This window comes from Corvus brachyrhynchos, unplaced genomic scaffold, assembly GCF_000691975.1.
Source record: "Corvus brachyrhynchos isolate BGI_N302 unplaced genomic scaffold, ASM69197v1 scaffold17, whole genome shotgun sequence".
Classification (NCBI taxonomy): Eukaryota; Metazoa; Chordata; class Aves; order Passeriformes; family Corvidae; genus Corvus; species Corvus brachyrhynchos.
The window spans coordinates 7,950,010-7,966,051 of record NW_008240046.1 but is presented as its reverse complement, the minus strand read 5'-3'; the positions used below and the strand labels follow the sequence as shown (position 1 = coordinate 7,966,051).

Below are 16,042 nucleotides of genomic sequence, written 5' to 3'. Positions count from 1 at the left end.
TCTTTCCAACACTGACTTTATGGTATTTAAGTATCAAAGTCTTGGCTTCATCAGAAAAGAAAAAAAAAAGAAAAAAGTCTACTTAAGACGAGTGTGAATGCTCATGACCCAGGCTGGGTTTTTTTGCCATAAAAATGCAGACAAAGAACCTTGCGCTAGCACAGAATGCCAGAGTTCTCCCAGCATCCCCTCTGCATTTGAGGCATTCAAACAGCAGTGCTACTCCCAAAGCACAAAAAAAAGGCAAGAACACACACCAACACAGCTTGGAAACACGTCATCTTTCGTATCTGAGTACAACTGGAGCATTATGCACCTACACTACTCCTTAAAAAAGTTTAGAAGTGAGGTATTTTGAAGTAGTACAATCACTACAATGAACACAGAAGCCTTCAAAATTGCACACCCTTACAAGGCGTTACAAGATAAATAAATTTGCACAAATACATGACAGAAGTCTTCTCAAAGTGCAGCTTTTACTCTGGTGAATTGAAGGACCTCTTTCTCCAAAATGCCTGATTGCTGATATGCTGGTAACATTTACACAACTTAGGGAACGGCCACGAAAACTGTCTCTTCACAAATACAAATCACAAAACAAGCGTCAAGACAAAGTGTTTAGAATGTTTCAGAAGTCAATTTGTATTAGGCTAAAGGGGTTTTTTTCTTCCAGTAAGATTGCTTTTTAAGATTTATGATTTTAAATGTTCTGACAATGACATCTTATGGTGCCTCTTGCTTTCCATGTCCAACAGCTTGCCAAAACTTATCGTTCCAGTTTTCCCTCTCTCAAACAAGCCTTACCACCTTCCTGCTTTCTTCCTTTCATTACATTTTTCTGGTTTTTACCATCAAACTTCAAAGCCAAAAGAGGCTGACAGAACTTACTACTTACTGCACATAATTTTGGAATTCAGAATTTGCAAACTGGTGAACCGTGGCAAATATAAATATTTTTAAAAGCTTTGAAACACAGACAATACATAAATATGCCTATACCACTGTTGCTTTTTAAGTATCCAGGTTATTGTGTTTAAGCTTCACTTCCATATTCATGCTAGACTAATCCTAGCAGGAATACATACTCCCTTAAATATAAATACCTACACATTAACAAATTATGATTTCTAGTCTCCGGCTACATAGGTAAATCCCCCTGAAAAAACACATTAAAATACATAAGTTTTATTAGGCGGAATCAGCATTAAAACCACTTCTTACAATCCACCCAAGATTTATCAAAAGCAGAAATAACAGCAGAAGGAACACAAAAGAACGCTGCCCAAACTTCTGTTAACTACAAGAGCTGATTTTTCAAATTTGTTCAGGTAATAAAGTGGGATAGTTCAAGTAATAAAAAGTGAGTGTAGATTTGAACACTGAGAGAAATATTGTATTTTATACTTTTATTTTGACCAATTTTACAAGATTTCAGTTGTGCTACTTTGGCCTTGTGGAAGTCAGAAGTTTTACCAATCATATTTTTCATCCAACTTCTTCCATTTTGCCAAAAGTAAAGAATTTTACACCATTACAAAATTAGCCCTAGGTGTTGTAGTGAGTGTTTTATATGCAAATAATAAGATTTCAAAGCAAGATATGTGCCTTCTGGAAACTTACCAAACTTTTTTCCTTCTCTGGTTGTGCCTGTCATCTTGATCTTGGCAACTTCAAAGAAATCTTTTATTTCCCTTTCATAAAGTCGTGATAAATAATCCATATAATTCTTAAAAGAAAAATGTATATTTAGTTAACAGGTATTCATGCCGATTTTCTTCTATTATAGGTAAATAATTCTTAAAAACCTGTGAGTTTTCAAGTCCTACTAAATAACTGGTTTGAACTACATAAGTCTATATATTTACGCAGCATGCACAAAATTATAGTAGTGATATTTAAGCAGCTTATATTCATTTTCATAGTGAGTTCACTGAGCATTAATCAGAAACTTCTACTTCCTCTCCACAAGGAAAAATACGTAATGTAGTACATGTAAAGAGGATTACTAGTGGTAGAGCATCACAGAATTCAATTCACGGGTAGAATGGTAAGAATTCAGCACCATTCTCTAAAATCTCTTTTATCAGACTCTTACTGTGCCCCCAAAAGCACACATATATATGCAATTCTCACATTTTTTTATTAGAAGATCACAAAGATGTCAACCATTCACTATCTGGCTTACACTGAAGGCAAATGAATAACTATTTCAAAGTCATTTTCAAAGTCTAACTTAAATCTTTCAATTTAAGAATGACAGTACCTTAAATGAAAAAGAAAAAGACTTGTTTTGGAAGGACTAACTCTTCCTTTACTTCTACCTGAACATTTTGCATACTTTTGTAGTAATTTTTTTACTGCAGGTTAGTTTTAAACAAGGTAGTTAAAAGTTACCTACATACAAGGGAAAAATGTTTCTATTTAATCTACTGTACAAGAGACCTCTGAAGTTTTTGACACTCCCAAGTGAAATGAAGGTCTCTTGAAATAGAGATGTTACACAGGCAATAAGCACACCAATTTGGAATTAGCTTAATTATTTTTCTTACTAGGCTGTACAACGACAAACTTGTTTTACATACATATTAAGACAAGTATCTTATGATACTTCAGAATAGGATGTTTGAAAAAAAAAACAAACAGAGCAGGATACCACAAACACTAAAAAATGAAGTTTCCTATTCTAAAAAGGAATTAAAAAAAAGAGGAGCAGTGAGTTATATTTAATAGATAGCAATATTAGAATGACATGTACATACAGGCAATTCTTTTGACTCTCAAGCCCAATCTATTATGTCTATTCTCTAGCATCATTTGAGCACTTCACATACCTTTGTTAGCCCTTCATATTTTCCATAATCTGTGTTCTTGAGCCACTCCATCAGTTTAGCATATCGAAGTAAATCTCTGTGAAATGGATGATGATTGGGTAATGTCAATTCAGCAGAGTGCTGGGCAAGAGTGGAACTCTGATCGTGACCCTTGACAAGAAAAAGTATTAAAGTAAATCCGGAAGCACTACACAGATGTACTAGAAGTTTCCTGAAAAACTTAATATGAAGACAGTATCTCCTTCAGACAAACAGGAAAGCCTCAAAATACCTTGCATAGAAGCAAGGTCTAGAGATGCAGACTGAAAAGGACACCAAACATAATACACACACCAAGATATTACAGCCATGGCAGGTAGTACATCCTAATAAGCTTGTTCATTTTAAGGCTCTTTGCCTTCAGGGTGAGTTGCTTTGCCACTTTTTGGACAAGAATGCAATGTACATCTGAATGAAAATTTAATGACCAGCATTCAATTGTTCCTGAAAAATTTTAAGAGATTATCACTTTATTCCTCTAAACTAAAAAAATAGCTGCTTCTGTTTAAAGATGTTTTTCTCATATACAAATTTCAAGTTCCCAGTAAACAGGTGTTAATGATGAGCATTACACCTCTCCTCTGAAAGCTTGCTCCAATTCAACATACTTTAGTTCATTTTGGCCAAGCTTTCCTTGATCAAATCTTAAAGACATCAGTGCACACACATTCTCTCTCTCTCCACACAAACAAACACACACAACCACTGTCAGTGAACATTTACTAAATGGTTTACAACATGCAGCATAAACCAATCCATTTAACACAAGCTATTAACTTCATGCTCCTCCTTTAAGCAAAGATCCCATCATATTGCTAGAACATATGATTTAGCTTTTTTAAGCTTTCACTTGCTTACTGAGCAACTCAAGCTTCCCGAGCAATTCAGGAAGAGCAAGCAAGGCAACACCTCTGTGCAGCCACACAGCAGAACACACAACCACTATCCCTAGGTTAAAAGAATGGAGGGCAAGACTTAATTTCCAAATGGCTTTAATATTTTCTGTAAAGTCTTTTTTTACTGGGCTTGCAGTAAATACAGCAACAGAACTTACATTAAGTATAGTTTGTGCCATGGCAGCACACAAAGATTGTACTAATTGGTCTCCAATTCCTGCATCACATGCAGGTGGTTTATGCAGGTCAGTCAATGTCAGTCCCTGAGAGCATTCCTGATAGTTCCATCTTGGATATGACAAGTTAGCAGACTAAGCCATACCATTTAAAATGCCTTTGCATGTTTCTAAGTTGGAACAGAAGCCAGTCTGGATCAAAACTAAAGCAACTCTGTCTTACCCTTTTTCTGTTCTACCAGGTACTAATCAGTTCAAGCCTTTGGTTAGAGAAAGCTCTTCCACAATACATTCACAGACTTGTTTTAAAAAAAATTCTATTATTTAATTTGTAAAATACTAACTTTTACTAAGTAATGTGACATGAACACTGCCAGCTTGTGGATAAAGCTGAACTACTAGATACAATCATAGACCGGTTTGAGTTGGAAGGGACCTTAAATACCATTTAGTTCCAGCTCCCCTATGATGGGCAGGGACACCTTCACTAGACCAGGCTACCCTTGAACAACTGGACTTTAACACTTCCAGTGATGGGGCACCCACAAGTTCTTTGGCAACCTGTTTCAGGACTTTTTTGTATCTAACATGAGCGTGAACTTACTTTGACCCCTGTCCTTTTAACTACATAAACTGACTCACAAATAGACCCAAAGAAACAAGTCCTGGCCAACTTCACTAATTTATTCTCATAGAAAATGGGGAAGGATAACACTGTAAATCTCACTTATAAAAACAATCATGTAGTCTGACTTCAACAAAAAGCTAACACAGTGTAATTACTGGAACATATAATTTGGAATTGGAATCCAGCCAGCATTAGCAACACAGCTGCTGTTGTGATTACTGAGGTCATTCTTGATACTGTGGGCATGCTTCTGGGCATACATATAGTAAATATTTTCAACAAATGTTTGATATGCTTCTACGAAGAAGAAATTAGAGAAACTCGCTTACCCCTGGTTTGTTACATTCCTACAGCATGCATTTTTAATGTTCAAGTCCATTATGGTTTACTGTAATTTACCTGGTGGCTTTCACAGCTTTCATCAACTACATCAGTCCAAATGCTTGTTCATATTACTGCTAAGAAATACTCAGCTATCTAAATTTTTATTGCTTCTTTCATGCAAACATTTTATTCATGTCCCTTTATTGCACACAACTTTTCTGGTTAGTAGTTGCTTTCTTCATAAAGCTAGATGACAAATTCCCTGACAGGGTAAATTTCTCTCTCCAGGCCAACTTTTCCACAGGACTCATCATTCTGGTTACAGTAGATTATGTCCTGTTCAAGCCTTCTCTAAAACCTTATGGAGCTTCTTGATGTACCTTTCCCACCTAATTAACAGGCTTTCTCTCATTATGCATAAAGTAAATCATTACCAAATGAAACCCCAAATTTGCTATTCAACTATTTCACAGTTTCAAAGCTTCAAACTACTTCATATCTCAAAGGCAAAAAGCCCAGAGTTGCCTTTGAGTGCTGAACTTGGTTGTTAAAAAATCTTTAAAGTAACAGACACACAGCTTAATCAATTACTAGTATTACACAATAAACACAAAGACATTAACTGTTAGTAAACAGTCTTTAACACTGCAGCAAATGGCAATCCGAAGTTGCATTTCTGTTTAAAATTTTTAATATTTATTCTCCTTTCAATGTAAAGGAGGTAAAGGACTTTAGTACCTTACAAGAGGAGTTTGAATCAAGCATTGAGTTATTTTGCTTTTCAAAAAATAAAGAGCAATTTCATACTTTCAAGGAAATATATTTAGGCCCAAGTGTAAACATAACTATGTTTTTCCATCTAATGATTTCCAAATCAGAATGTCTTGCTAATATTAACAGCCGCCTAGACATCATCATGTTTTCTTTTGTCTTTTTAATTTCAAATTCTTTACCTTTATCTTAGTTTTTTCTGAAGTGCTTTAAAGTATTTTTTTAAGAAACATTCTAAACAAATAATGCAACTCTTCAGATATTAAAGGTAAAGTATTGGAGCTGGGAGTTTTCAACATCATCAGACTAAGAAATTGCTATATTCCTCAAACTAACAAAACAAGCCCATTTTAGTAATAGAACACAAACATTGCTGTACCTCCAACACTTGAACCTGTATCTCAAAATGAAGTACAAAACCTTTGTTTTTCCTCTTTTACAACAATGAAAAAGCTTTGCAGAGTCTCATCTCTTGCAGTTAATGAACTCTTCCTGCTTAAACTTAACAGCAAAGTCGTTAAGTTTTATCTGTTGATTAATACTTCACAGCTAACAGCAAGGCAAAACTTTTCAAGGGCAAGTTTGTATGAAAAACAATGTGAGGCCACTACTAGTATCAGAATTTTAAAAATGTAAACTGCCCGTTGGTAATAGCATTCCCAATATACCTTAAGAGAGCACTGAACTGTGTCTTAAGAATAAGAATTTCATCTAATACACATAATATTACACAGTAATAATAATCGCTTACCATTTTTAAAAAATAAAATCCTCAGAAGAGAACATCAGAAGGACATTCTGCTAAACAGCCACTTCCATACACAAGTCCAATATTCAAACTTTGTGGATGCATTTACACAGGACTTACACAACATAGCTTCTACTTGCTCATTTAAGGGCTGGGACACATAGTCTATACTCAGGTTTTCAAAATATGAAAAGTGATAGAGGAAAAATACCTTCTTAAGAAAAGAAGCTAAAGGCAAAAATAATTAATATGCTGCGGAGCTGGAATTCTTCTGCCAAGTGAAGAAAATGTAGGAAGCAGTTATCTCTGCCATAAAAAGCCAGGCTCTAAATGCCATTTTCCATACAATTATCCAGTGTTACTCTATTCCATTTTCTGCACACAGTCTAATACATTAAATTTAGAACTGTTCAACTTCTATTGTGCTAATATGTATAAAACCAGAATTATTGCTTTTTATTTACAAATATTGCAATTTCACACAATAGCAGTTTCTGTACTGTTGTACACATATTACTACTGAAAATATTTTTCCTCCATGCATCTCCATCTGTCTCTCAGCAATCTCTGGGGATCAGATCAGAGGAATGTTAGCTCATAAACAGATAAATAAAGCTTAAGGGCTGACAAAAATAACAGAAGTGAAAAGGGATGCAAGTCTGATGCTCTGTAATCAGTAAGGACACATTTCTTTTTGCAAAGTCAAAAATGCAGCTGCTAGTTAGATAATTCAAGCTCAGGAAAAAAAATTAGTTAGAAAATCTTGTACCAAACTCAATGTACTCACTGGAACTGAATGATAGGAGGACCTGTTATAGAGCTGAAGGAGGGTCTGAGTAAACTAATTGAAGATAAAAAACACATTAATTAAAAAACTGAAGCTAAAAAAACCACCCAGACTTTAAGAAACAAGTGTCAGGACAGTGTTTTGTGAACAATTTAAGTTAAGGAACAAAACCAGGGGTTTTTATTTTGTATGTTTGGTTTTGTTTTGGGGGTTTTTTTTATAGTCCTTGAATTTCAGACAGCAAGACCTTCCATGTTTTCAGCCTCTAACATCCTTAAAAAAAGGTCAGTGCTTCTTCTCCTCAATAATCAAGCTCTACAATTAAAATAAATCCTTATATATCACAAAATGCATTTAATTCAGATAGCAACCCCATTAAAAAGAGATGTTTGGGGGTTTTCTCAAATGTAAGACACTTCTGTAGGCAATTATAGTTTGGTATGCTTAGCAACATCTCTGCCTGAAGAGCTTCTAGCATTTACTGATTACAGCACAGAACATGTACAATTTTAGATAGACTGTTTTTCTTCTCCAGGAAAGTTTGTGACCCAAAATTTCATATTCAATAGTAAGATCTCCGTGCAAACTGCTCACGCAAGTCACTAAACCGCTGCTGCTGCTGCTTCACTGCATGAAGCATATCATGTCCTACAAACAAAAAGGACTTTAGAGTGTGCAAAATATAAAGTAATATATTCTATATGGGAACCAAGAAGACCAGAGGTCACAATTCCTTCAGTCAACAGAACAAAACTTGCTACTAATTGGAAAGGCACTACCATAATAAATTTTGTTTGTCAGATGGTAGTCTAACAAAAACATTACCTGGACGAAGAGCTACATTCATACACTGAAGAAGGGCATCTGCTGCATTAGTGCAGGCCTCAATGCCTCGAGAAGATGTCAGATCTCCCTCCTGAAGGGCCTTTATATGGCCCTTAGCCAGATCCATGTGATTCTACAAAATAATGGATAGTATTGTCCATAAGCTGGAAAAAAGTTGGTTTGCTATGCTAGTGAACCAAGAAGAATAAATACAATTTCATCATCATAACTACTGAAATTAGTGCAACAATGAAACAGAAAAATAAGCTCATTATTTAAAGGAACCTCATACTAAAGAGGGTAGCAACCCGAAAGAATTTTATACCTTAAGAGAACAACCATAATAAACATAATAAAAATGCTTACCACTAAGAACTCTATCTCTGACAGTAGTTTAACATTATTTGTGTTGCTGAGATGAATTAGGTGGTTGCTTTCTGAAATTTGATCCATCTGCTCTTTTACACTCTGAAGCATTTCTTCATAACTGCTCAGCTTTAGCTCGATTTGGTCAACTTCCTTTAGAGCTTCATCCAACAACTTCATCAAGATATTCACCTGTTTCTCTGAGGCCATAATGGACTGAATATTTGCCTGTACAGAAAATAAAGCCACATTTTAGAAGACATGTTTATATCTCAAAAGCATTCTGATATCTCCTTCTCCCTCTATTACTGTCAAATAGTTTCCAAAACTCTTGATGAAATCAACAAAATAAGATAAGCCATAGTGTTACTGAACACAGAAGTTCCTTAATCTATGACACTTCCTTATTTCAAAAAGATAAGATATAAACCCAAAACTTTGTTCAAGTTCTTAGAGCTGAAGTATTGATCTGCAGAAAAACAAAAAGCCCAACAGTAATCCCTACTATACCAGAACATTTTTACTTCCAAAAAAACCAGTGTAGGTGATAAGGTCAGATTTTCTGTTGCAAGATCAGCTGTCTCCATGACAGCAGCCATTTTCCAAATATACAAGAAACACACAACTTGATAATTTGAGCAGGTTGTTGATGGTTCCCTTACATGTGTACCCCCTGCATCTCCTAAGTTTTCCAAATGACCTCTAGAATGTTGGTTGTCTAAGAAACATTTACATTTAAATATGTGACAGATCACATTAACTACCTTTTCAAAGAATGCTATGTGGTCAGTATCAAAGAGGGCAGTTGAACATGCTGGCACACTGTACCTTAGAAGGAATGCTTACCCCATCTAGCACTTGTAGCTCTCTTGACAACTTCTCTGCAAAGGCTTCAGCATTAGAAATAGCATATTCACACCCTTCCATCATTATTTCAATATCCTGTTCCTCTCTTGCATTTAACTCCTGGTATTCATCCACAGCTTCTTCATCACCTCCTGCTACACTTTGATTCTCTCCACTTGGAACAGATTCTTAGGCGGAGAAGGAAAATAAAACACCTTATCAAGTCCAGAAAGTCACAAGCATTTCAAGAGTACTTAAGTATGTTTAATTATCTGTAAGTAAATTACTCCATTAAACAACTCTCCCAACAAGCACCTGCTGCCTATGAACACTTTTTTCAAGTCTCAGTCTTCCACAAGCTTCATTACGATTTCCAGAACTGATTCCGAACAGCAATGTTTTCCAAATTGCAACATAAGCAAAATATAAATATCCACCTTCCTTTATTGCAAAGAACAAATCTAGTCTCAGTTTATTCACCTCTTACACTGGTAATCAGGATCAGAATATATTACAGTATTACACTGATTTGTTAGTGGAAAATCAGTGCAAGTTAGATTCTCTCTTTTGGTAGACAGAGCATAAGGGAAACATACAGATGTTGATTAAGATGTATATCACTCAATAAATATGTTATCTTGATGCTCAAGATGAGTTTCACAGCAGGAAAATCAGTACTGAGGTAAGTACAAATCAAACAAACAATGCTTTTATTAACTATGATTTCTCACAGCAGTGCTCAATTAATTTAACAAGCCACTCAAAAGGCTGACAAATGAATATTAACACAGTCCAGACAGAAAGTGTTCAGGACATTTGAAACATCTCTCTTATCTCTAGAAACTTGATAAGCTAACCAAAGCACTAAAAAAACAAACAAACAAAAAGAATATTATTTAAGAAAATTGCTTACAAGGCAAAATAAAGGAAAAAGGTGTTACGCACCTTCTGCAACTTTAGGAAGTTCTGAAGAATTAAAAGGTATGGAAAAGCAGAGGAAAGGAAGCAGAGAATGTTAGCTAGACAAAGCAAGAACAGTGTGTACACTTTCAAGTGGCACTAAGTTTGAATGTTTTATTATTGCACAAACTTCAAATGTTAGATGTTGGTTTAAAACAAATTCTGGTCAACACCAAAACACAGTAACGTCATCCTTCCTGTTTCACATTTTAAGTCAAATTTTTCTGCACACACCAGTCTAGTATTTAATACCAGTAGTTTCACCACTTCTGACAGACTCCATGTGATATACTCTTACTTACTAGGCTTTACTATAAAATACAACTATGGAAAGATAACGTCACCGTAAAAATACTAACTACAGGATAAGCAAACAAGATGCAAAGCCCTCCTTGCAACCAATCAGTCACATAAATTGTAATAGGGTCCAGCAGAACTTAGCACATGCCTCACAGCTAATGAACTAGAAATCTCAGATAAAACCTCACTAATTTCTAGAATGCTACAGATGCTCACTTTTTAAAGCATTTTTCTAATTCACAGGGAAATGAAAATGAGAACAAAAGCAGATGTGTTACACATTTAGACCTAGCAGATCTTGGAGGTAGATTTTATTTTGTTCAAGAAACAGAATGTCTTAGAAATACAGAAAGTTTATCAATATTTAGAACTTTGTTAATGAGGTATTTTGCCTTGGTTCTCAGTTTTCCAACAGAAAATCTGTTATATAGTCATCTTGCTTATCTGAAGACTTAGAAAATATAAAGTTAAGAAGAAATAAGAATAAGAAAACTCATCAGGATTAAGATTTTTTTTGTTAGTATATCTGTTTTACATCATTAATTACTAAACTTTATACTTCAAATACAGTTGTAGAAATTTACCTTCCAACAGCTGTGAACTAACATTAATAAAGTCAATTTTCTTCCTAAGGTATCTCTGATTGAGTTTCCAGATACACGAAATGAAGGTGTTCTTTTCCACTGTGCTGCTTGCAACCCATTTGTACACTTTGTCAAAATGCAAATCAAATTCAGGACTCTCCTGCAAAAGATGAGATGTGTTACAGGCTCCGCAGTCAAATGATTCTCTAAGTAGCAGAGATTGTCCACGCATTTAGTTATTGAGATGACAGGATAAAAATGAAATTACACAGATGCCAGCCTTAAGGTCATACAGCAATTTTAGGGCCCTCATGCACCTTAATAAAGGTGCTAAAACAGTGATAGTGAAAAACCAGAATCCAGGCTACGACGGAAGCATTTTGTCAAGCCAGGTAAGATGAAAATAACACAATACAGAGATGCGTAAGATTTTCAACAAACATTTGACAGTGCTGTCTGCCCTGAAACACCATCCTCAGAACGACTAATGCCTTCTAAATATAAAAATGGTAACTGGAGTTAACTGGACTGACACCATATAAAGCACAATTCAAGGATACTTAAGAGGATAGGCAAGAAGAAAAAAAAAAATATGAGCACCTTACACACTTTAGAGGTATGACAGTATTCAATAGGACTGAACAGGATAGAAAAAAATGGCATTTTAATAGCAAAAAACAATTATAGACGTATTTTCAAATAGATTTACTGCTTGACAAGAACATTATTTTGAAAACAACTGAATAAAGTACTATACTTTCAACAATCACTTATGAACTCAGTATGGACTGTAACTAGTAATAGCCTGTTTAAAATATCAAATTACAAGCATTTTACATGGTCCTTTTGATGAAAAATGTTATTGCCTCAATTACATGTTAAATTCTTACTTACATATAGTTTGTAAAATCTGCTACTGCTGCTACTTATTATATAGTCACTACTATCTGTAGAAGCAGGCAGCGCAAGAAACCACACGATGGGAAATTTTATTTTCTGTATACTACAATAAAAGCAGTTCTTTTTTTTGTAGCTTATATTGATAAATACAAGTACCATGTATTTCTAAAGAAACAGTATTCTTTTGTAAAATTTGACTTGTCTCACAACTAGCACAGGAGATGCCTGCATCAAAACAGTTGCATAGGTCCGTGTTTGGAAAGCCAAACACACAATGTACCTATCAACTTTAATTCTACCATTTTTTAATGCAGGAGTTTGGCATTCCACATTTGGTTTTTAAATGAAAATTTCAAAATCTGTCATTACAGTGGTATACACATCACAGCATATTTATGAAAACTGTTGCCAAATTCTGTTTTGCAATAAAAAGCCCTGAAAGACAGTAAAATTTTAACCTGACGGAAGCAATACTCCAACATGGTATTTAGGAACATCTAAAATCTAGCCAACCATTACTGGAATAACAAACCTATACTTGGGCGAGGGGGAAATCAAAGATTTTTCAACTTTGAAGTTTTCTGTGCTATTCTTCCAAATAACCAGTTACCAGAACATAAAACCAAACATCATGGGATGAAGGCTTTTCCCCTCCTGCTTGTAAATCTTAGTTTATGACAACAAATGAATTTAAGTGGTCAAAAATAGGTTGCTCCTGTTGTTCTGTGGAAAAGTCCACCATATCAGGACTGTGTGCTTCCAGCTCACCCTCAAGCTTATTTACTGCTCATTAAGAACATTTTAAGTGTCCCAGTAGAAAAAAAACATTACATGTGGCAGAACACTTTTGACATTTTGACAAACTTATGACTATCATTAGCAGAACAGTCATAAATTTTCCTACTGGAAATTAAGCTTGGGAGAAAAAATTTATGTAAGACTTGAAACAGATGTTCTCTACAGTCACTGAGAGATCACTACAACTAACAGGGCAGATATTGAGACTACTGCTATTCCAGCATATCTAGACTACTCTTACTCAATTTACCAGGGTTGTATTCTTGCAAAGGCTAAAAGAAAATGCAGGTACAGGCAGCACAGGAATGTATCATCTTAATTAACCTGTTATCAGTCTAATTTCTAAAGCAGCCTATATCAAAGAAATTAAGTCTAATTTGGAACCAAGAGGATGTTATGAGCAGAGGACTAAACAAAAAAGTGACACATACTTTAACAGCATCTTTGGCATCAACAACAGCAAGGTCTCGAAGTGCCCATGCAGTCTGCCTTTTGTAAAAATCTCCCTTGTCAGATTTTTTCACTTTTACCACGTTTACTTGGACTGGTCGTTCCGTTGTCACTATTAAATGAAGTAAGAGAGTAATTTCAAAACACACATGCTACTTTCACATCTGTTTCTGCTGTACTTCAACTTCTGAAACAAATTATCTGTGGGGGAGATTTCATAGTATTTATTTGAGGGAAATTGAAACATTTTCATCCACAATAACCATAGCTCAGTTTAAGTCTCAGTCAAACAGGTATACATCTCTATACAGCTTGTGAGGTAATGAACCCAATTTACAGCTATTTCTTTGATACAGCACATCTTGGACCATGACCATTTAACTGACAAGCACAGACACAAATGGAGAGTATAGTCAGAATAAGAACATTTTCAGGCATTTTTTAGTCAAAAAAATATTCTAGCAAGCTAATTTATTGACAGATCAACCCAAAGCACCTAATTTTTTTGAAGAGATAAAATGTAATAAACATACACTTAAAGGAACATTAGAACTCAATTCAGTTGCTGTGCCTTTCCTTGGACTCTAACCAATATTCTTTAAAGCATTTTATTTAGGCTTATCAGGCCAGATCATTACTAAACCCTGTTTTAAGCACTACATTAAGCCTGCTTCAAAAGCCCACCAGACCCAAAAGAATAATTTTGATTCTTTCATTACAAATTACAATGAGATCTGTAAATAAAAGTAGTGGACTTTGTTTCTTTTTTTAGTAGAAGCAATAATGAAAGTACAAGCTATAGCTAATTTTCTCCGTTAGGAATGGAAAGCACCTGTTTTATACAGGTCAAGAAAAAGGATTGTACATAAAGCTAAAACAAATGCAACCAAATAAAAAACAAAGGTGAAGACAAGAAATACAGTGTGGTATTCCTATGTACCTGTGGCACACAAAAAGCAGTTCCTCTTCTTTTTGCCTGCTTTGCACACGTTCACAATGCTCAATAAACGTTCATCATTGGGAGTGAAAATATCCCTCTGTAAAGCATGCTTGATAGCAGTCATTTTCTCTCAGCTGAAAGATTTTAGGAAGTAAAAATAAACTCAAGCACATTTAACAGACACACACAAAAAAAAGAACCAGTCATGTACCTACAGCAACTACAGAATCTTTAAACTCAATTTTACAAGTAACTTAATGAATCATAATCTAGACAGGCATGACTTGGGTAGAAAACCACACCACTTTATGAAAAAATCCAAAAGAGGCTTACTCTCTTATTTCAATTAGACAACTGTAATTTATTAACACTGGGATGATCCTTCAGCTTAATTTAATGGAGTACAAAAAGCTTCTTTGTAGTAAAGGGAAATATTACACATTAACATAAAAAAAGTTGAAACTGGAATCACAACAAAAGGACCATCCAATGCTCAAGCTTGTAGAATTCAATCACATAAGAAAGCACAAAAAACAACAAACAAAACCAAAAACTCCACCAAGTTCCAGAAAATTAAGGAATTAGCAATATTCACTTGATTCAGAAAAGTTCCTCACACTACATAAAGATTCTATCTAGACTGAACAGAAAAACACATTAGACATCACATTTCAGTGTTTTTATTTAAATACAGAAGCTTCAATATTAACTAAGCCTTAAAATCCTACAATGCATTAAAAGCATGATTAATACACATGACACGCTATACTGCTTGATGTCAAGACAATATATGGAGATAAATTTCAGATCGGCTTGTTCTCTTGAAGATGCCTGAGTTGCTTTCTCTGATACGGGAAAGACAAAATCTTGGGCACTACAGTAATTTTAAAGATTAGTAACTCAAGAACTTGGGAAAACAAGGGCCATCATGCCAAAGTGGAAGCAGTATTGTCAAGTGCACAGAGCTCAGGGCACACTGTTTTAAGATGGCAGTGTACCACTCCATAGCTGCTAATAACTTTCCTTCTCTTCATCCAATGCTGGGCCCACCTTTTGTTTCCCAAATTGTACCAGGCTGACATTCCTGTTACTCTTCAATAGATGCATAAGATGAACACACAAAATACCGAAAATCTGCTGCATTTCAGATTCAGATGCATCTTTCCTTCCTCATTTAGGATTTTTATTTTCTGCTCTAAGTCACAATCAAACTGCTACAAATTGCTAACTCTCCCATTTCAGTGCTAACACAAGTTGTCCAGGTTAGGCAGAATACCCCTTTCCCATAAAGCATAACATGATAAATCCAAGATCCAAGACCAGCTCTCACGTACAGTTCAACTTCTATTACAAACTCAGTCCCTTTAGTCACAGCCATCAAAACCTTCACAGTATGCCAGGACCAAGCACAAAATTAAGCTTTTCACACTTGAATCCTACTGTCTCCAAGGAACATAGAATTTAGCCTAAGGAGCTGGAAATAAAGCTCCTTCCTCAGGAAAAAAAGCTTCAAGAAAGCAGAGACCACACCAGACTTAGATAAATCCCTTTAGAGATTGCTGCGTTTTTCCCTGTAATGTTCCAGGCAAAGGCTACGTGAAATCTGTCAGAGACATCACATCACAAACGCGGCCTGCCCAGGAAAGACACGCCAGATGTGGCACAGCAATGTGATAAGGCTGCTCAGCACTGCTTGGGCTCTCTCAGGATGCAAACAGGAAAACACGCTACCCCTGCATCCTACCGGGTTAGAACGTGACACAAGAGCGCAGCCCAACCACAACACCCCCAGCAATCAATCAAAAGATCAATCAGAACAGGAAAACTCAAAAGTGCTACCTACAGCAGCGGCGGCCTCCCGAGGGCCCGTCCG

The 16,042-nt window shown here is 35.5% G+C and overlaps 1 protein-coding gene across 1 annotated transcript in view; it reads right to left on the bottom strand.

The window, feature by feature from the left end:
• Positions 1-16,042, bottom strand: part of EXOC1 (exocyst complex component 1) — a 27,506-nt gene extending 11,464 nt beyond the window's left edge. Inside the window, exons 1-11 of the mRNA XM_017744300.1 lie at positions 16,013-16,042; positions 14,170-14,303; positions 13,211-13,341; positions 11,082-11,241; positions 9,238-9,425; positions 8,392-8,619; positions 8,026-8,158; positions 7,769-7,848; positions 7,201-7,254; positions 2,832-2,981; positions 1,621-1,726 (exon numbers count right to left, since the gene is read on the bottom strand). Of these exons, the coding sequence (XP_017599789.1) occupies positions 1,621-1,726; positions 2,832-2,981; positions 7,201-7,254; positions 7,769-7,848; positions 8,026-8,158; positions 8,392-8,619; positions 9,238-9,425; positions 11,082-11,241; positions 13,211-13,341; positions 14,170-14,293 (1,354 nt within the window). The 5' untranslated portion in view covers positions 14,294-14,303; positions 16,013-16,042. The remainder of the gene's footprint in view (positions 1-1,620; positions 1,727-2,831; positions 2,982-7,200; positions 7,255-7,768; positions 7,849-8,025; positions 8,159-8,391; positions 8,620-9,237; positions 9,426-11,081; positions 11,242-13,210; positions 13,342-14,169; positions 14,304-16,012) is intronic.